Consider the following 22,805-nt stretch of genomic DNA (forward strand, 5'->3'; position numbering starts at 1 on the left):
AGATCTCCCTCCTTACATTCCTCTCTAACAAAAAGTAAGAAGCACAGGAAGCACAAAAAGAGGAAAGTCCCTTAGATGACCCCAATCTCCTAAAGGATCCTCATCCATGGTGTCTGAGTTAGTCATAGTGGACCCAACTGACTCAACCATTTTGGCTCCAAGCCTGTTCCACAGCTGGAATTTGATACGCCATCGGCGCCGTCATATCTATCTGTGCCGGCTCCATCATTATCAGGCCTTCCGGCGCCAGGTACAGACCAACCAGCGATGTTTGACCTCTTCACCAGGGCCTTCAACCCATCTGATACGCCCCTCTGAACTGGAGCACCATTCACCATTTCCATATTTATGGTGATTGCACATTGTGGCTTCGCACCAGTGGCCCCACGCCTGCTCCTGCCTTTACTCTGGTGCACAGCTATAAAATGTGGTCATTGGCACTGTGGTAGGCACCACCACTGATGCCACCTGCACCAGAGCTGCGCTTAGAAGCATTGGTGCTACTTCCTCCACCCACTGATCTCTCGCCTGGAGACTGATTGAGGAGGAAGAGTTCCTACAGAGGATTCATGATCTCTTCGGCTCAGATTCCGGCCTCTGAATATTTTCCCTTCTAGAAAGGATGAGGGAGAACATCCCTATGACATTCCAGTTTTCTCCTCTGCATGTGGACTTGATACTTAGCCGAGGGTGGAAAGGGAGTTCCTTGCTGGACCACCCACTCCAAAAGTTGTGACTTTTCATTTGGTAGTAAGAAAACAGGCTGAAGTACTGGATCTAAAGCTACCTTCAATACTCCTCAGGACCATTACTGCCCATTAATAACTCCTTGGTGGAACCTGTCCTGACAGCCTGGCAGAAACCTTCTGTGGCACTGGCAGTACATAGATTAATAGCCATAGGCTATTGCTCTGCTCCTAGAGACCCAGTTTTTCTCTCTGCACACCCTTCCCCGGAGAGTCTTGTGCTACAAGCATCCTGTTCAACAGGACAGGTGCAAGTTACATTCTCCTCAATCCCCTCAGACAGGGAGTTCAAACGGTTGGAGGCATGGGGAAAGAAAGTTTTCTCAGCTGATAGCATGGTTCTCAAATCTTTGAACACCAATTGCCTTTTAGCGAGTCACACATATGCTTTATGGCCCAGCTGATCACGCTGCATGTCCAGAAGACACGTAGGCACATTTTGCAGTAGGACACTAAAGGATGGACAGAATGGTTCAAGGCATCTCATCAAGTCAGGCCTTGAGTCTGCTGACGCCATGGCAAGGTCGATGGGTACCTTGGTCTCTATCAGACACCATGCCTGGCTCAGGACTTTCAAATGATATACAAGCCAACCTAATGACCTTCCGTTTGATTGCGTCTGTCGATTCGGGGATAAAGCAGAGGCCGCCCTAGAAAGGACCAATGCCAACAAGGTAACGGCCGGTCTCCACCTCAAAGACATGACAGGCAGTTTCTGTACTGTTGGAGATTCTCCAGGAGGTTTTCCTTTTGTCAGTGATAACACTATCAACCATAAGCACAACAGCCCCAGAACTCTTTGGTCCACCAATACAAAGGTTGAGGCAGAGCTGCTCGCCACTGAACTTGCCTGCAAGTCTCCTCTTCCTCCATGGCCCCCCCAGGAAATAAGTCTTAGTTCTCTTCCCCAATCATAACTGGAGCCTCTGGCATGGTGAGTGTCCTCTGTTCTGCCATCCTGGAAGGCCATTACTTTGGACTCACACCTCCCTCCCCTTCCAGAGCCCCTGCCTATCCTACATAACGAGGTGGCAGCACTTTTTCAGAAAGGAACTCTAGAGTTAGTGCGGGAGCACGAAAAAAGGTCAAGGATGTTACTCCCATTATTTCCTTTACCCAAGAAGGACTGTGGTCCTCACCCGATACTGGATCGCAGGAAGCTGAACTTCTTCCTTAAAAAGGAAATGTTGAAGATGCTGAGCCTCGCACAATTGTTACTGGTGTTGGAAGCTGGACATTGTCGCTTGACCTGTTGGATGCGTATTTCCATATCGCAGTCTTCAGCCCCATAGGAAGTATTTTAACTTTGTGTTGAGTGATATGTATTATCAGTTTGCAGTGCTTCCTTTTGGCTTAACTTTGCCGCCTGAGCTCTTCACCAAGGTGATGGCAGTGTAGGCGATTCATCACAAGATTGTAGCTCATCCCTATTTTTTCATACCTGGAAGATTGGCTGATCAAAGCTGGGTCACCAGAGGTTGTGTCTTTCACCGGCAGTGAAACTTATCCCTACTGTTCGACCTGGACAATATTCTTCTCTGTACGTTTCCTCCACCTCAAAGAAATATTGACCTACAGGAGATGGAACCTCCCATTCAACAACAAGGCGTGCATGTTTTAGTCCTGAAGGTTCTGAGATCCCTAGGTCTCCTGGCTTCCTGCATTCTCCTAGTCACACACCCACATTGGCTCATAAAGGCCCTAGAGTGGTGCCTCCACAGGAACAGTGGCAGCTGCTAACAAAACAAAGTGACGGGGGAGTACGCGGGGTGGGGGGAGGAGAATAGTGTGTATATATAAGAAAAAAAAGAATTGCCTGTGGCTGCCACCGGCATAGTCCAGCTTCTTCCAGGATCGCACGTACTGCACAGACTCCTAGACTCACCACCCAATCCAGATGCTGCTCTCATGCTATTATCCAGCATGAGAACAGCGCCCAGATTTGCCTGAGCGGGTTGAAATAACACTTGCTCAGGCGCAGGGGGTCTGTGCCTTTTCTCCACCCATCTGTGCATCACAGCTGGGTTGGGAAAATGTAAGGCACATATCGTTTGGCCGTCCTAATATGACCGACCAGACCGACACGCACACTTACAATGCACAACTCCCCTTCTCCCTGCTGCCATCTTAGACAATGGCCCTACCCCTCCCTAGACTCCAGCCACTCTGCTCAGCAAAGGCAAAATAAAAGGATAATAAATAATTTATCATAATTGTTTTTTTTGTTTCAGCTCCTGGCTCTGAGCAGTGGGGGATGCTCCTCCGCCATAACGGAGGAGCCGCCCCTGCACAGGAAGTGGCTACAATACATGAGGGACCTCGCAGACTCATTGTGATCTTCCCCAGTTTTGTGGTGGACATGATTTGGTAGGTGAATGAGGCCAACCTGATGTAAAGAAGATGCCCTTTCGTTCCTCCTCCAACAATGACTATAAAAGTGACATATACCTCCACCGCAGGGTGGGGTGCTCACCTAGTGGATCTGTAAATCAGAGGACTCTTGTCTCTGAAGAACAGGTTCGAGGCATGTGGGCTGCTGAATTCATATCTGTGCATAGATCGCCGCCGAGTGTTGGGTCCGGATGTTTGCACGTTGTTGTCCTGGAAGAGTCTTCGAAGTATCCTGAGATAGGTGACTCCTCCCCTGGACCACAGTGCGCATGGGCATCCTCTCCATCCTTAGATTGTTTTTTTCCGCCATTGGGTTCGGATGTGTTTATCTTAGCTCAAGTTAGGAAAATTTAGTTTAAGGCCAAAAAGCCTTTAGTTTTCGTCGGTACTGTTCCCGCTCGGTATCGACAGCTTTCTTGCTTAGTTTAGCAAACTTCTTCCAGTTTTTGGATCCGTTTAATCCGACCATCGACTTTACATCGACGATGGAATCGAGGACCCCATTCAAACGGTGTCCTGTATGCCACGCCAAATATCCACATATCGACGTCCACCCGGTGTGCAACAAATGCCTCTCGCCGGATCACGACGAATCGAAATGTATGGCCTGTGCCCGATTCCGATCCAAGAAGACTCTCCGGAATCGACGGGCAGCGAGATTAGAAGCGCAGCAATCGGCACCGGCCCCGGCCAACATCTTCAGCACTGAGGACGAGGATGTTGAAAGCGTGGAAGACATAAACTCCAGCCCCGCTTCCGAACACGATTCCCGATCGGAAGACGCCGATGAAGCACTTTTTCACAGGGAAGAAGCCGACGATGAGGTAGGAGACTACGATGAGGCCTTTGGGGCCGAAGAAGATAGCTCTGGTGAAGAGCAGGGCCTACCCGTCGGAACGGAGGCTATCAAAGTGCGTCATTCTACGGCTCCGGTCAAGGGATCGCCTCCGGGCCTTACCCGAGATCAATCCCACATTTCTTCTGCCCCGCCTTCAGGCCCGGCCTCGAACATCCAGCAAGAGCCATTATTACCGAAAAAGACTGGTTTCCCTTCAACGAAACCGAAACCAATCGTCGCACCGGTTCCACAGAAACCGAAAGTGAAACTAGCAGTGGTCGGCTCGAAGCCCTCGAAGACCTCCACTCCTTCGACGCCAGCACAGACCATCGGCTCTGAACGCACTAAAAGGGATTTCGGCGCCGAACTCGCTGCAGCGGATGTCAGTACCGACCCGAAAAGGAAGGCCATCGGTACCACAAAAGCGCCTCGGCCCCCGGCACCGAAGCAGTCGGCCACGACCACCAAAGTTAAGATGGCCGCTCCATCGGAGTCCACTTCGAAGGCAGCGACACGGGTCAAGTCATCAACTCCGTCGACCGCTACTACCTCTCCTCGAATCGATGACCCTGTGGCTCCGAAGCAGTCCACGCCTACCTCTACAGAACCACTCGGCACCAAAGAACCTTCGGCGTTCTCGGTTCGACAAGTTGCGGCGTCATTGCACGGAACCGGTTCTATACGAACGCCTGCATACGTCCTATCCGGATCCCCAGTCCTTTTCTCCGACGCCCTCCGACACGGGCGCAATGGAGGATTACATGGGTGATGATACCACCTACCCTAGGGATATAGATCCTGAGGAGCAGCAGGACCCAGATCAAGCTTGGGATGACCCTGCATACCCGGGTGCCGCAACAGATACCCAGGACACGCAGCTTTACGGTGCAAAAACATCTCCCACAGAGGACACTGCTGCCTTCAATGCCCTCATAGAACGTGCTGCAGCCAATCATGGAGTGCAACTCCACTCTGACACAGTTGAGGACGACTTCTTGGTGGACACTTTCGCCTCCTCTGAGAGGACTGTCAAGACTCTGCCCATGTTGAAAGGTGTTCTCAAGCCAGCAAAGGACATTTTCAAGGAAACAACCAGGGCACGGGTGCTGAACCCCAGGATTGAAAAAAAATACAAACCTGCGCCCGGGGACCCTATGTACATTAGAGGTCAGTTACCTCTGGACTCCATGGTGGTTGCTAACGCTCGCAAACGAGCGCACTCGCAAACACCTGGTGATGCTCCTCCCCCAGACAAAGAGTCCAAAGTGCTGGAGACCTCAGGCAAGAGGATTGCAGCTCAAGCAGCAAACATCTGGCGCATTGCCAATACATAGGCCCTCCTGGCTCGCTACGATCGTTCACACTACGACACGCTAGAGTCACTACTCCAACATCTGCCAGACGAATACAAAGAGGCAGCGGAGCTCCTCATCAGAGAGGGACAACTTCTTACAAACGCATCCATTAAGTGCGCACTAGATGCTGCCGACACAGCTGCGAGGGCGATAAACACCAGCGTCATGTTACGCCGACACGCTTGGTCAAGAATCTCCGGATTCAAACCTGAGATTCAAAACAATATCCTAAATCAGCCTGTCAACCCCGACTACTTATTCGGACCAGAAGTTGACACCACCTTAGAAAAGATAAAAAAGGACACTGACACTGCAAAGTCAATGGGGGCTCTGCAAACTCAGACATTTCGTAGTGGCTCCTTTCGTCGCCCCGGGAATAGGGGAGCAGCTAGAGGACAGGGGTCACAGCAGCCATACAATAAAGGGAAAGAGGGTACTTCAAATTACAACAATTAAATACAGTAAAAGGAAATATTTCAATATTTGATGCCTTCACTTTCGACGTTTCGGTCTTTAGGTTTTCTTTACCAAGACCATCCTCAGGACAATCTCTTTTGAGATTTAAATAACCTACAGATTAAGACGGGAGCTTTTTGACAATCAACTGAATTTCGTTCACTACAATATACTGATTAGTTACGAATTTAGGACGTCCCGCTTGATTTTCAGTGGATAAAATAACCCGCAGTGATTTGAGGGGTCAACCTTGTAAGTAAAATTGTCCTGAGGATGGTCTTGGTAAAGAAAACCTAAAGACTGAAACGTCGACAATCACACTGTTTTCCAGAGAAATGGCTATATATTGTTGTGAAAAAGTGTTGGATCAATTTGAAAGTGAAGGCATCAAATATTGAAATATTTCCTTTCACTGTATTTAATTGTTGTAATTTGAAGTACCCTTTTTTGAATTAGAAATACAAATTCAATTTTTATATATACACCCGCTTGATTCTCCTCCTTTTGGTTTATTGAATTTATTGTATTCAGGTTAATATGTGATGATTCACTCACACCTTATTCAATCCTGATTCTGACAAACTAAGCTGATTTAAGTATTGAAAAAGTGATAATTAATAAATGTGTAGGTATATAACTGCCCTACCTTTAATTAAGAATCGAAATTATACAAATTATTTACCAAACAAATCCCTTGAAGGCACCTTTCTACCTGTTTATTCATATTTGCCTGAGCCCTCAAGGGTATATTGGGTTGTCCACTGCACTTACCATACAATAAAGGGGGCACACAGAGTACCTACGATAAAAACAACAGAGGTGGATATCGTGGCTCCAGCACCAAGGGCAGAGGACGCGGTTACGGCAACACCAGGTCCTCACCCAAGAACAAACAGTGACGCCCTCTCCCTTCCCCCCGACCACATAACACCTGTCGGGGGGAGACTCCAGCGGTTCCTGTCCACGTGGAAAGCCATCACCACGGACAGGTGGGTCAGGGATATTATCCAGCACGGTTACTGTCTCGAATTAACCTCCACTCACAATACCGCCAAAGCACCGTCCTATGTCCGCAGAGCACTTAGCATTATTGCAGCAGGAAGTGCTAAGTATGCTGCAAAAAGGTGCAATAGAGGTCGTGCCCGTCAACCAGCAGGGGACAGGGGTGTACTCCCTGTACTTCCTAATCCCAAAAAAGGACGGGTCGCTCAGACCTATACTAGACCTCAGACCCCTCAACCACTACATTCTGTCGGAGCATTTTCATATGCTCACCCTACAGCAGGTTCTCCGGCTGCTCAGCCAGGGAGACTTCCTAGCCACTCTAGACCTCAAAGATGCGTACTTCCACATACCCATCCACCCATCACACAGGAAATATCTCAGGTTCACTATTCAGGGACAGCACTATCAATTCTCCCCTTCGGCGTGACAACAGCACCCAGGGTCTTTACCAAGTGCCTAGCTACAGTGGCTGCACATCTACGGCGACGACACATTCACGTATACCCTTACCTGGACGACTGGCTTGTTCAGGCAAAGTCAGCCCAGCAATGTGCCAGCCACATGTCCCTCACCATTCACCTTCTTCACAGTCTGGGATTCTCACTAAATTACCCAAAATCACATCTACAACCCGCACACGTACAACAGTACCTGGGCGCGACAATAGACACTCTGGCAGCCACAGCTCAGCCAAATTTAGTGAGGATCAACAGCATGCAACTGCTGATCTCCAAGTTCAAACCACAACACTCCCTTCCTGCAAGAGTGTTCATGCAGTTGATAGGCATGATGGCCTCCTGCATTTTCATAGTCCCGCACGCAAGACTACATATGCACCCGCTTCAGGCGTGCTTAGCACGTCAATGGAATCAGGCTCACGGGCAATTAAAAGACCTAGTGTTGGTGAGCGGTCGGGCATACAACTCTCTGCATTGGTGGAATCCACAAAACCTTTGCAAGGGCCGACCGTTCCAAGAGCCTGTTCCACAAATAATACTGATGGCGGACGCGTCTCTCCAGGGATGGGGAGCTCATGTACTCAATTACACAGTGCAGGGACTATGGACAACACAGCAAAAGAAGATGCACATCAACCTTCTGGAACTGATGGCAATCTTCCTGGCAATGAAGGCATTCAAAGTACACTTGTGCAACAAAGTCGTGTTGATCCGGACGGACAACATGACTGCCATGTACTACATACAGAAGCAGGGAGGAACACACTCTCCACAGTTGTCTCATCTGGCTCAGAGCATGTGGACGTGGGCCATTCAAAGGAACATATTCCTCATGGCGGAACACCTCCCGGGCAAGGACAACCAGATGGCGGATCTGCTCAGCAGACACAGCCACCAGATGCACGAATGGGAGCTACACCCATCAGTACTCCAACCGTACTTCCAACAGTGGGGTCACCCAGAGATAGAACTATTTGCCACAAACGAAAACGCAAAATGCCAAAGCTTTGCCGCCAGGTTCCCACATCCACAATCGCAGGGCAATGCGATATGGATGAACTGGTCCGGCAGATTTGCGTACGCTTTTCCCCCAGCGCCATTAATACCGCTGGTGGCACGCAAACTGCGACAGCACTCACTGACGCTTATCCTAGTTGCTCCAACATGGGCGCGCCAGCCATGGTACACCACCTTTCTGGAACTTTCCGTGGTGCCGCATCAAAGGCTGCGGATAAAACCTGCACTTCTAACGCAGAGCCATGGCGAAATTCAGCACCCAGATCCGCAACAGCTGAACCTGGCAATCTGGCTCCTGAAGTCTTAGAGTTTGGCTACCTAAACCTGCCACCTGACTGTATGGAGATCATCAAGGAGGCCAGGAGACCCACTACCAGAGCTTGCTATGCAGCTAAATGGAAGAGGTTTGTCATTTACTGCACCCACAATGACATCAACCCGCTAGACGCATCCATTCAAAACATAATCTGTTACCTCTTACACCTATACCGATGCAATCTGGCATACACCTCAATACGCATCCATTTAACCGCAATAGCAGCCTATCTCCAGAACAGGCAGCACCTCTCTTTATTCAGAGTGCCTGCCATCAAAGCTTTCTTGGAGGGACTTAAACGAGTAATTCCCCCAAGACACCCGCCAGCACCAGTGTGGAACCTCAACTTGGTCCTCACCAGACTAATGGGTCCACCCTTCGAACCTCTCCACTCATGTGAGATTCAATTCCTCACCTGGAAAGTAGCTTTCCTAGTAGCAATCACTTCGTTAAGAAGAGTTAATGAACTCCAGGCGCTAACCATTCAAGAGCCATTCATACAGGTTCACGCAAACAGGGTCGTACTGCGTACCAACCCCAAATTCATGCCTAAAGTAATATCGCAGTTCCACATGAATCAAACTATTGAACTGCCTGTTTTCTTTCAGAATCCACAAAATGTCGCTGAAAGAATGCTCCATACACTAGATGTAAAAAGGGCCCTCATGTACTATATTGACAGAACTAAGGACTTTAGGAAGACAAAACAACTTTTCGTTGCCTTTTCTCCACAACACAAAGGCAACGCAATCTCCAAAGCAGGTATAGCCAGATGGATCGTTAAATGTATTCAAATTTGCTATCAAAAGGCTAAACGCACATTAACGATTCCCCCACGAGCCCGCTCAACACGTAAGTTAGGGGCATCCATGGCTTTCCTGGGAAACATTCCTTTACAGGAAATATGTAGAGCAGCCACATGGTCCACTATACATACATTTACCAAACACTACTGTGTAGATGTACACTCAAAACAGCAGGCAGCTGTAGGACAGGCTGTTCTCAAAACTCTTTTTCAGACTGCTGCAGCTGGCACTGGTAGCCGCCGCTAAATGGAGGTACTGCTATGTATTCTATGCACAGATATGAATTCAGCAGCCCACATGCCTCGAACTGAATATGCTACTTACCAGTATGCATCTGTTCTTGGCATGTAGGGCTGCTGACATTCATATCGCCCACCCTCCTCCCCGGCGCCTGTAGCAGCTGCAGCTCTCAGAATACTGTATACCATGGTCATCACTTTCTGTATCTACTCCATCACTGCCACAATGGCGAAAAACAATCTAAGGATGGAGAGGATGCCCATGCGCACTGTGGTCCAGGGGAGGAGTCACCTATCTCAGGATACTTCGAAGACTCTTCCAGGACAACAACGTGCAAACATCCGGACCCAACACTAGGCGGCGATCTATGCACAGATATGAATGTCAGCAGCCCTACATGCCAAGAACAGATGCATACTGGTAAGTAGCATATTCAGTTCTTTACATCAACCTGTTGGAACTGCAGCAATTCAACTGACGCTCAACGCATTCATCCCCTCCATCCAAAGTCGGTCCATCCAGATCTCAACCGACAACACAACGGCGATGTGGTACGTCAGCAAGCAGGAGTGAGTAGGGTGTTGCCTCCATTGTCTGGAAGCACTGAGACTGTGGTCTTGGGCACACCACCAAGTGATCTGGCTTACTTGTAATTACTAGTGGGGTCTCTGAATGTCAGAGCAGACAGCCTGACCTGGCGTTATCTTGCAGCCACTAGTGGGGTTTACTACCGGAGGTAGTCCAAGACATCTTCGCTCAGTGGAGCACTCTTCAAGTGGACTTGTTTCCCCTCCAGTATCTGTTGAAAGGAGCCTTGAGGAATACGTTTCAGTTGAGGTGGAATTTTCAGCTGCAATTATGCATTTCTCCCATACCCTTGATTCATCAGGTTCTGAGGAAGATTATCCAAGACCGGGCCCAAGTTAGTCTAATTTCCCGCAGACTGGCCAAGGATGGCGTGCTACGCAGACCTTCGGCATTTCTCCACTTTTACACCACTGAGGCTGTCATTCAGACGGAACCTCCTCTCCATTTTGAGGGGATGGTGCTGCATCTCAATCTTGGAGGTCTCCAACTTCATACCTGGATATTAAGCAGGGACATCTGATTTTCTTCCAGTTACCACCGGAGGTGATTGCATCATTCTTCCACCTGTTGCCCCTCTACCAAATCATTTTACTCAAGAAAATTGGTAGATTTGTTGCATGGTGCACTAAGCACAGCTTAGACCCCTTGCAGGATAAGTTGTCCCAGATCTTAGAATTGCCATTATCCTTTGCTTGCCCAGAAGGGTTGTTCAGTTGGCATTGTCAAAGGGTATTTGGCTGTGTTGTCTGCATTTCTCTTTCTTCCAGACCAGCCATACCTTTATAAATCCCCTACTATGATGCATTTTTTGAACGGGTTGACAAATCTCTATCCCCCAACCTGTTTATTGTGCACCAGTGGGATCCTAATTTAGTATTAACTGGTTTGAGCCCCTCCTTAGTTGTTCCTTAAGAATGTTAACCCTGAAAATAGTGTTTCTAGTGGCTACCACCACAGCCAGAAGGGAATGGGGGGCTACACGCCATCTGCTCCCGTAATTCATTTTCCTCCTTTTACCCTGACAGATTGGCTTTTGCAAACCTGGACTGTTTTTCTACCTAAAGTGGTGGCTGCTTTCCACCCAAGTCAGCCCACCACCCTTCCAACATTTTACCCCCCTCCTTCCCACTAAGGAGGAGAGGTTGGATCCTAGTCTTGCGGTCATGGACTACCTAGATCCTACCAAGGATATGTGACTGAATGACCTACTCTTTGTAGAGTATTGTGGTGCCAAGAAAACTGCAAAGCGGTGCAGAAAAGGATCCTTGTCTGGTGGATCACCATCTGCATCAAGACCTGCTATGAAGGAATCTCCGGAAAGAATCGGGGCCCATTCCATCTGGGCTAAATCCACAACACAGCTATGTGGTTATCTCTACACACATTTGCCAAGATAGATTCTGAAGTTTTTCAGATCTGTTCTTGCCAGATTTCCTAGAATAATTCTCCATCAACCCTCCTCATAGGCAGGGGTTTGCTCTGTAATATATTCTACAAGTGAGTAATCAGCAGATAGAAGTATCCATCAGAAGAAAAATTTACCTGCCTGCAATAACATATCTTTCTGGTGTATACTCTAGCTAACTGCAAACTCCTCACCAACCCGTACTGCCTCCCTGTTTGAAGGATGAGTATTAGGCAAAGCTAATAAGATCCTGAGATTGAATTTGTTAATGAATTTGTTAATGCCGTATGTATTGTCGATACCAGTCCATCTGTTCACCTCAAAGCCTTGGAAAAAATTGATAGAATCTTACGTTGCGCTGGAGTGGATGCTACATGGCTTTGGGGAACATCATTTGATGCCACTTCTGGGTCCAATCTGAAGTGTGGGATTATTTTACTGGTGAGGAATCAGCAGGGAGAGCGCATTCACTAGAAAGATCATTTCCACAGGTAGGTAGCTTTTTCTTCTCGGAGATGGTCACAGATCTATTTTGACCTAGGCGAGATGGGTTACCCCAAACCAGAATGCTCCATACCATAGTCAAAATGTCTGACTTCATGTACAAGCTGGAGCACTTTCTGATGATCAAGTAATCATATGCACTTATACCTTCTTTATTGATATGGCACCAGTAATGATGCACTTAATTTTTCACACAAGGCTTGTGAATGTTGACGGCTGTGTTTTTTAACAAATGAATGATGACAAAGTGAAATTAGTGTTGGTTATTTATGACTTGAGGTTAGATTTATCTGCTTGTATTACTTTTCGAGGACTAGAAGAAGGTCAGATATGTATGTGTCTCTAAAAGCATAGAATCATTAGAGACTTTGCTTTCTTTTTTCATCATTTATAGTGTTTTTCTCCTTAAGCAATTTCTTGTAGCTTAGTCACATAAGCATAAAGGACGAAAGGTGAAGAGATTTCCAGACAGGCGTGTTTGGTATTAGATGAGCTCCTCGGACTGCAACCTTGAAACACTTTGCAAAGTTGAGAGCGAACAACGTTCATTGGGCTTGTATGCATATGTCTACATGACCTCATCAGGGCAGGAGGTTGTTGTGCACCCCACAAAAAAAAAAGTCTGTTCTGTGGCTGGCAGGCAGTGCACCAGAAAGTTAGTAAAATAAATACGAGTCGTTCTGACTCTGGTGGAGAAACTAAGGCTTACCCCAAATTGTGTATTACTTGCAGTATAATTCAACTGTTGCAATAAGTCAGTAGAGAGTTTGGATTGCTTCAAAAGAGATTCCCACGTTTGCCTTTATACATGCTTAGTGAAGTTGAGTTTTACTGCCTAGAAAGCTAAAAACCTGTCAGCTGGCTATTTAGTTATGTTATGAAATTAGCAAAATCAAATTTGTTTCCCATGACACATTCACAATTTTAATTACCAGAGCCAGTCCAACGTATTGCGAACAGCTTGCCAGATATTCTTTTTCTGAGGCCCTAAAGTTTGATTCCTTTTCATTAACGTTTTCAAAGTATTCTCTGCCTAGATTTAAATCCTTCTTGTGATACTATTTAGACTGTGTTAACCAATTTGGTCACACCACTCAAATACTATGTTAAAAATAGTACTGTCATCAATTTCTTTCTTGCTAACCGTTTGCTGAGTTAGCAATGCCCTGTAATCTACCCCAAAGGTCGATGTATATTACAAAATAATCACACAAGTGAGGAAAAATCAAACTACGCTTGAGCAGACAATAATTGACCTACCTGTACACGCTTGATTACCACAATGTCCTGAGCAATGTGCTCAATTGAATGTAGAATTTCTGCTTCCATTAAAAAATGTTGGAGGTGCCTTTTTCCGAGGAAAAAAAAGACAAATGCTTAATTATAGACCATGAATGTATATAAAAGCTTCTCAGCTATGAAAAGCAATATTTTCGTTTGATTTTTAGTATGTGTGAATTACCATCAAATGGTCATCTCACAGAGTGGAAATCACACCTTTGCATCCTGGATCAGTCCTACCTCAGTGTATTATGGCAGATGCAGTTTTTTTGTTCATTCGTAGTTAAAATATTTTAGCATTTAATGATGGGATTCTCCTGGAATGTGTTTAATGGATAAGAGCCGTTGGTGCTCCCCTTTCCTTCACCACAAAAATCTAAAGCTTCACGTAGCCTCGATATCCGGAGATTCCCAATATTTACTGCTAAAGGGACTGAAATGTGAGTATCTGAGTTGCACTGTTAGTAAATTGAAGTGCTTTTGTCATAATCCATTAGACTGGTGCAGCATTTGAAAGTTTGTAACACTCTAGTGAGATGTTATCAAGATGCTTTTTAAGGCGGTTCGAAAGACCCGCATCACATCTCTTTTTATCAGCACACCAAGCATAACCTGTACTATGTACAAATGATGTTTATCTGATGCTATGTCTCTTAAGCTGCGTAGCTGGTCTTCCTGTTTCCTTGGTAACAGAAAAGGTTTCTGTGGTCCTGTAATTGCAGCCTCCAGACATCACTCCAGGTCCACTGGTGCACTCTACACCCCAGATGTGTTTGGGGCTTCAGGTGAAGGATGAGTTACACTTCAATTAATATCTGTTCGGTGATTCCATTTTTGTACCTCATTTTGTTTTCATTAAACATACCCTGTCCACAGATGGATATTTGATTTGATTTTGTCTGTCCATCTTGCTACATTTTTGCAATATTTAATATTACACCAGATAAGTTAAGCATCGGCTCATTTCCCATGAGTTTATCAATTTTTTTGTAAAAATTTTTTACATTTGTTTTTTGTTTGATTTGCTGGCTATTTTTTCTTCATTCTTAGACTTTCATTGAATCTATTGTTTCATGCATGCTAATCCTTTTCATGATGAGATGTACTCATATGCGTGCCTTATTGTTCCTTTTCAATGATATGATGTTAAAACTAGAATGCTACTGGCGGTCATGCTCGTTATATGTGATGATTACTGTTAAATAAGATGTACTGCAGATCTGTGTAGTCAAAATACAATAACTAGTCCTCGTCCTGCCGCTCTGAAGGACCAGCTTTTCAACCTTTACTGGGACTTCATAAGCAAGGCAGCATCTTCGAAGTATTGCTGAAAAAATATTCAAATAAAAGGAATTGGGGAGTATTTAAGTGTATCTTGAATAAACTTTGCTCAGTGCGGAAATTTCATACATGTTCCTTTGTATGAGTTGAGATTCTAAATCTCTCAATTTAGAACAGTGCTGTTGGCTGTCTAACTGCTAAACTATTGACACTTCTCTGCTTAACGTTAATTATACATTTTCTTTTTGGTACTTTCTTCATTGGACATTGGGCAGTACATCTGTTCTTTTAACCATTACCTGGCTGTTTGGTTTAAAATGCATTTTTTGTTTGTTGGTGCTTCATGGATAGAACTTGTCCTCGTCCTTTTATTTGTTTCTGTGGTGTCAAAAAATTATTTATTGATATTTACATTTTATTTCTCAGCACAGTTTGTCTATCACAGCTGTTCATGTTTTCCTTGTCATGATTTATGAAATAACAACTTATGATTAACTTTAGACTCCATTTGTTTCTTCCTCTGTTTTCTGAATGTATCAGGGTTAATATGTATATATTTTGTCTCGATATCTTAAAAGTAAAACTTACAAAACAGTGCTCCATTGCTTAAATCAGTATGATTTGTGGATGTACCTTTTTTGTAATTTGTTCAATTCCCACTGACTGTGCTTGTATGTGCTCCCAGTACTTGCAGTCAAACAAGTGTCACACATACCTCTTGCTACTTTATTTGCAGAAAAAAACTGTCATCAACGTTGAAGGGTTCAGAAAGGGGGAGGGAGGAGCTTCAAGAGCATTTTTATTGACATCCTGCCTTAATGGCGAAAGCCAAATATTAAACGTCAATTCCTTTTTTAATCCATCTTCTTGATCATATGTTCTTCTAATGAACCCATTAAATTACTGATGATGCTTAAGCTGTGCCTTTGTTTGTGCTGCTGTTGTGAAAACTATGAGTTTTTTGATGGATACTTTTAACTGTAGATTCCTTACCCCAGAATGCTCTTGCGTGCCTTTCGGAGGCACCGTGCTGCTCCACGTTGGCTTCGTACCGCCACACCTGTGTGCTGATGCCATTTCCTTTCTTTATGTACCTTCTGATGCAAATCATGAGCTCCACATTTCTATTTCTTTTCTCCTTTGATGACCCCAAAGCGAATTCTGTTCTGAACCTAAAGAGAAGGCACAGGAGCATCATGGTGAGTCATACACCTTTGTGGTCTCTTGTTTCAGAGCCGCTTCCTCGGCCAATCCCAGTGTTCCCTGAGCTTCCCAGCCCATTGGCGACTCCTCAGCCGAATGAATTCTTCAAGGCGGGCATGTTGCAGATTTTTGGTTTGATTCTGGTTCTCCTTGGCGCACCTTCAGGCCCCTAGGAACCACAGGGGCCCCATGCAGATTACCGCTACCAGATCACCCCTCCTCGGTGCTGTTTTACTCCTTGGGACTCACTTTGGGCCCCATGCTGAAACTAGTACAGGCTTTCATCCAGCTCCAAGACCTGCGCTGGTCCCTTCCACATAGACACTGGTACTGAAGCCTGAAGTGGATCTTATTCTGATATCGGGGTCGGACACTGAATTGACTTCAGCTGGATCTTGAAGGATATATTACTACGATATTACAGAAGCACAGCCAGTTTATGCACCCTGGGCTGGTGCCTCTTCCAGGGCGTGAACGCCAGCAGAGTCTCAATTATCTTTTTGGCTCTGTTTCAGAGCAGGGGGTGCCCCATGATAATGATGATGGGAAATGGAGATTGCTTTCTCCCTCTCATTACGCAGATGTTGCCTTTTACATGAATTTGCAAGAGGCCAATGGGCTTGTCACCTCTCCTGAAGCCCGGTTTGACTCGCCAGTTAGGCCACCAGCGAAGCAAAGTGCCTCCTTTGTAATGATGGTCCAAAGGACAGCTGAGGTTCTGAATTTTAAATGGTTTTCAGTCGAGATCCAAACAAACATCCTGACAGAAACTTTGCAGCCTGGGCCATCTATTTCTGAGCTCTTGCTTCCTTTTATCAAGGCCCTTATGGATAGCTTAATGGCCACTTGATTAAAACCCTGTTCCTGCCCACTGGTAAATAGGCAGGTTGCAAGGCATACCAAATAGGCTCATGACACTCCTGATTTTCTTACCAAACATCCTCCACCTAGAAGGCCTAAAATGAACAGAGAGGAAACTTCTGGCAACATCAGCCAAAACTCACTAAAATTCCAATGCATAATTCATCACCAAACCATCCCCGTAACTTCTCCTTCAGGAAACAAAAAACATTTGCAACCAAACCTCTATCTAAGATACTTTGTTTGCGAGTCAAGCCTAGCTCTTTTTCCACCCCAAACACCATCCAGAACGATCTGAACAGTATCTGCTTGAAGTAACATGTCAACATAGTTGTCCACCGCTCTGAGGCTTGCTGGGAATATACCTCTGCCTCCAGACCCTTACGTACAAATTCCTTCCTTAGAGGCACTAAGTCCCCTTGTCATGTCAAGGTAAACAAGACTTCACCCAAAATGTGACATATTTCTTGAGGATTACATATTTGAAGATCATGTCCTTTTCTAGACTGACAAAGACTATACAAAAGTTCCCTCCTTTGTGGACACACCATCCTTGTCATAGAAGGGAATCCAAAAAGTCCTTTGCACTGTAATAATATCAGAACCATCTCCAGACAGCAATGAAATTTTTCAGTTTTTCACCATCTTCAAAGGCATGGAAACCAAAACTCGCAAGTTGATAGGGTGGTCATGGTTCTTAAGGTGCTCCACCCTAGCTTCCAACTACAACAGATAATGGACTGCATACTCAGAATTCAGTGAAGTCTTTTCCTTTAATCTGAAGCGAAGAGATCTCCATCTCGACCTCTCCCATTTGGCTTGTAGAGCCGTTCAGTCCTTGCATTCATTTGCGCTCAGGATGGGGTCCTAAGCTCCTTCAGCACTACCATAAGCATAGAATCTGTTTAGGATATACACCCAACTTCCTTAAGGGCATGCACCATTCCATGGCCTTTTAGCACAGAAATATCCTACCTCCATTTAATTCTAGACTCCTTCAGTGTGGTCCGGAGTTATTTATAATGTGTCCCCTCATTCTGTCCTCCTATTCAGGGCGTTCGAGGAGGCATTCACAGAGCCATAGAACCCTACCTGATCAAGAGAGTTGATTTTTTCCCCCCTGCCCTAGTAGCAATCATGCCCTTCATCGACCAACTTCTGCTATTCTGAGCAATAGAAAGGCAAGAAAGTCGCTTTTGTTCTCCCCTCCACCCCACATGTTGTTGCCACAGCCTTAGAAACCAGCAGGATCACACTGCTGGCTCACTTAAACTTCAGCCATCTCAGCAAGTTGTTATTACCATCCCTATACCACGATTAGCCTGCCATGTCGCCTACACAGGGGCCAAGAAGGATGGTGGCTACTCTTCAATGTGGCTTTGCCCTGCCCCTTTCTCTAGGTACCTGTAACTGACAAATGTTACAGGTATCTGAAAACATCCAGAAATGTGCATTGGCATATCTTTCATATACCTGTAAATATAATTTTAAGTATATTTAAACTGAGGTTGTGTTATCGCTCATTGGATGTCTAAACATCATCGAAATTTCAGTGCCTGCTTAGGTCATTCTTTTCTTCAGCAGTGAAATGAAATCCCTACAGTTTTCACCAAAAGGATGCTTCTCTTAAAAAAAAAAAAATCACACCTATTGAATGATCATGATTTTCAAATGTGTGCGATACCCCAAAATACCTTTCACAATTAAACCGTTTTAAAATTGTTGTGCTGTTAATGATCAAAATGTATCGAGGCACTGTAGTTGACTTTTTGGCTTGATTTCATTGTCCGATTATTGTAATGCAATCGATATTGGGCAGAAGTGTCACTCATGCAAGCAGATACATGTACTTGACGTGGAGTCAGAGAGTGTATAAAGTTTACGCTAGCTTGAATGGTGTATGAGTTTCAGCCAGTCAGTTCCAGTCTGCATCCAAAGCAAAAAGAAAAATTAAAATGTGCTGCTACCTATGGTCTTTTTGTTCCGTTTATTTCCCCACCATTAACTTTGGTGTTGAAAGAATGAGGGTGTTTTTCTTTACAGGCTGTTTTAGATTAGAATGCCGTTCAGCTTCATCAAAAGAAGAACACAACCATTTACTCATTTCAGAACTTGCTTCTCTCATTCTTCATGCCAACTCCGAGCAGTTGATGACCAGGTCCTAGAGATAGCTAAATATGCTTGGTGTGATTTATAAATGTAAATATTTTCCCTGGCTGAAAATGTCTTCAGTGAAGTCACTTGGGGTACATTGCTATGTGTGGACAAGCATGAAACTTTGTGACTTTCAGTATGCTTAACGCTTATGTCATGGTCATTTTTAATGAGTGGCTATTTTAATAAAAGGTAAGCCACACTCACATATAAACATACACACACACTCTCCCACTTCCTCCTGTACCTCTATCTCTTCCCCCAGTGCAATCAAATGATGCAATCCTGATTGTTGTTTGAACACACCAATTTACCTGTTTTGCGATAATCGTTTGTATGTTGTTGCGGCACTACAGGTACAGGATACAGCATCAGTCAACAAAGCAGGCTGTCTTCATCTGTAAGCGCAATGCGAGTTCTGAACACAGGATCTGATGTGGAGGAGGCGGTAGCAGATGCTCTGGTATGTTAACTTCTTTATATTGTCCTTCTGATTTTCTGTGCTTTTAGTTTTCTTGTTCATTTTGTGTCTATATTTTGCTTAATCATTTACATATATTTAGGATGTTCAAATCGAAAATTTGACATGAAACACCTAAGTTTTAGAACAAGATTTCTTTCACGGGAAGAACTGTGCATTTTATTCTAAACCATTTAGCCCCCGATTTCTTTCTTTACAACTCAGTGTTTCTTCAAATAACGTAGGTTTTAATTTTTGGGATTTGATACAGATGTTTTATTCTGCTAGGCCTATTTTGTCACTAGGTCTGGCTTGACCGTGCAGCTGCTGCGTGACTTTCTGTGATAAACAGAAAAAGAAAGAAAGCATTAAGAAGCAATACTGAAGAAGGGGTATGGCACCTCCAAAATGTTAGCTACCTTGAGATTGGAGAGAGCGCTTCTGCTGGAAAAAGAGTGCTAGTATTTCATTTCTTGCCTTGCATGAAAACATAGGCTCAACACAGCAGAAATGAGTTGGTTATGGTGACAAACTATTGTTCAAGGCTTAGTTCTGATCTTTTTATTATAAAAAGGTATACTACCTGTATACCTGACTGACTTATTGTGAAAAGCATATGTTAAAGTCAATAATCACTTAAGATGGAATGCCATTACACAGTGTTAAAAGTTGTAAACAGGTATTTTGTGACAATGAATCTTGTAGGTTAACTTGGTAGACAAGGATTTTGGTGTTGGTTAGCCCCTGTGAAAAGCCCTCGGGGACAAACGTGTGCACGTTGATAATAGTTATGCCATTTTAGCAAGGTTTGAATATTGTTTTGCCGACTGTAATTTTGTGCATATTTGTAATGTTAAGACTACTGAGAGAGGGGCTTTGGCTCCACTGGATGTCTAATGTCCTTTTTAGGTCTCGCCTAGCTATCGCGTAGCAATCGCTATGCGAGACTATAGTAAGGGGCTCCCAAAAGTGCTCCCAAAAGTGGATTGCATGGCGAGCACGCGCACAATCACATGCATCGTGCCGCCATGCAATCGTTTGGGGATGCGCTTCAGCCCACTGACTCATGCCCTCCAGCACTGTTTACTGTCTGCGAGAAACATTCCTTTTCCTAATCTATCACACCATCTATTGTGTGTTCTCAATTACCCGCTAAAACAAGCTTGCTCGAGTTTGTATACCTCAAGCTGCGCCTTTACCCCTCCCCGTAAAAGCTTCCATTACAATTACAAACAGCCAGGCTGATAGGCGCCTTTGGCACATCTGCCAGTTACATTTCCGGTTTTACATTTCGCAAATCTTGTTAATTATTGCAGGGTCTGCGAGCCGGCCCACTTACACCCCGATCTTCGCCATTTTCCAACACAAGGTTTGGACAGTTGGTCGCCCCGTATCTGGGATACTGTAGCACAACGCACAAGCGTATTATTCCATTCATTCTAATGACCACAATTGGCGACTACTTCGGGAAAAAGCGAGATGACTTGGTGGTTCTAAGTCTGACATTTTTTTTTACCAGCGCGCGCGCTTGTCTTTCATTCTTGTGTCTTTTTCCCTGTTCCTCCATCCCGCTCTCCCTGCTCTTCCTCCCCCTCCATTCCGACACAGTCACAGCTTAATTTTTTTTACCAGATCGATGCACGTCCTGTTGTCATTATAACATCATTGTTTTGTTACGTGCCGAGTGCAACTGCTTTCACACGCAATAAGCTCCCTGCATTTCTACCCTTACCACTGGCCTGGCCCCCCCTTTCTACTCCCCAGAACAGACGTAACGAAAGAACAAGGAGCTTCCCACGTGATGCCTCTGGGGCTCGTCCACGTCAAGCTCCTCCCTGGCCCGCCCTGCTTCAGTCTCTGGAACAAGCTGCGCTGCCGCCTCTGGTGCAGGAAACCAGGGTTCGAGCCTCGAGGTCGCATCCACATCCTGTGATTCTGGGCAAATCACTTAATCTCACCGTGCCTGAATGTGTAATGTAAATACGGTCGTATGTAAAGCGCTCCAATACCTTCGGGTCGAGTTGCGCTATATAAATATGCAACAACAACAAACAAAAACAAAAACAAGTTAAGATAGTGAAGTGGTGGGCTGAGCCTCCTATCTAATGCTCCTCGCTGCCAGTGCCCGCCCTGGAAGCTGCTTTTTTTCACCCTCCCAGCCCATCTACCTGAGGGAAAGCAGACAATCTGCATGTTCACAGCAGCTGTGAAACAACCCGTTCTTGTAGGGAAAACACCGACCTACAAAAAGTAACACCTGCCAATGCCACAGCTGAAGAGGTAATCCCGACGTTCATGCAAAATCGCATTAGCAATGGTTGGGAGGAAAATTGTTGTTTATAAATTTTACAATACTACACACAGTGATTTAAGTCATTATTGCTACATACACGAGTACAAATATTTTAAATGCTGCTCGATAACTTGTCATCGGCAAAAGCAAGTATTTGAAATCCTTCACAAGAACAAAAGCAGCTCATACTTCCATAGAACAGCAACCACATGAAATAGTGAAAAGTAAGGAGATGACTACTAAATTAATTAAAGTAAAATGCTACCAGTGAAAGAAGACTCCAAATATTATTTTAGCAAAGCTACTTACTTGGCACCTTTACAGGATGACATACAAATGCAGAGTCACTCAGAGAAATCGATATATAAATCACTGCATAATTGGCACACTCGCGAATTCCAAGCAGCACTATCCAGAGAAGAGACCGGAACAAATATTGTTTTTGGCCAATTGCAAATCTGGCAAAGGGCCATGAATAAATGTGTTTTTGGGACTTGTGAAATACACTGAAACACATACTACAGACTTTCAGAGAAAAAAAGGCCCCGTTTTTTTTAATTTATGTATGATAGCGCTATAATCACTGGGCATTTTTCAATCGCAAGAGAGATCAGCTTGACACTAATAACACATTTGCAAAGGACACATCATCATTTAACAACATTAAGTGCTCGGGAACATTTTTTTTTTCTTTCTATGAGACGGAACGAGTTCTAAGCTGAGAGTTGACATATCATTACATTTAATACTAGAAAGATAATCCACCCAGTCACTCAAGGGAGACAAATTAGCTTTTCAAACAAGCACAAGTCAGCTTCCAGCCAAGCACGAGAAGGATGCATTAATGTGAATAAGTTTCTTTTATGCTGCAAGAGTGCTTGAAGTTTAAACAGAAGGTGTATCGTGAGATTATGTCAATATTTACGATTTAAGAAGAAATAAAATCTCGTTGAAGATTAAAACTATTTAAAGATTTGATGTGCCACTCTGGTTTATCATGAATGTTTTCTTTCCATTAGATCCCATATTCTCTACAAAAAAATAATAATAACAATACTATTATTTCCCCGTTTCTTTGGCCTATTCCTCCGAGAGCATTTTCTGTTATGCAATGGCCTCCATTGCCTTCCTTTATGTAAGATTCTAG

At 44.8% G+C, this 22,805-nt stretch overlaps 1 protein-coding gene across 38 annotated transcripts in view; it reads left to right on the forward strand.

Moving 5' to 3' along the window:
• CLASP2 (cytoplasmic linker associated protein 2) overlaps positions 1-22,805 on the forward strand; it is a 1,832,463-nt gene that overhangs the window by 1,330,076 nt on the left and 479,582 nt on the right. For 23 of the 38 annotated variants that reach the window (XM_085607571.1, XM_085607579.1, XM_085607573.1 and 20 more), the window contains 2 exons: positions 14,129-14,191; positions 19,262-19,368. In XM_085607571.1, coding sequence (XP_085463697.1) covers positions 14,129-14,191; positions 19,262-19,368 — 170 coding nt within the window. The remainder of the gene's footprint in view (positions 1-14,128; positions 14,192-19,261; positions 19,369-22,805) is intronic. The other 15 variants (XM_085607580.1, XM_085607587.1, XM_085607583.1 and 12 more) reach the window with 1 other exon arrangement.

Source organism: Triturus cristatus, chromosome 5_2, assembly GCF_964204655.1.
Source record: "Triturus cristatus chromosome 5_2, aTriCri1.1, whole genome shotgun sequence".
NCBI lineage: Eukaryota > Metazoa > Chordata > Amphibia > Caudata > Salamandridae > Triturus > Triturus cristatus.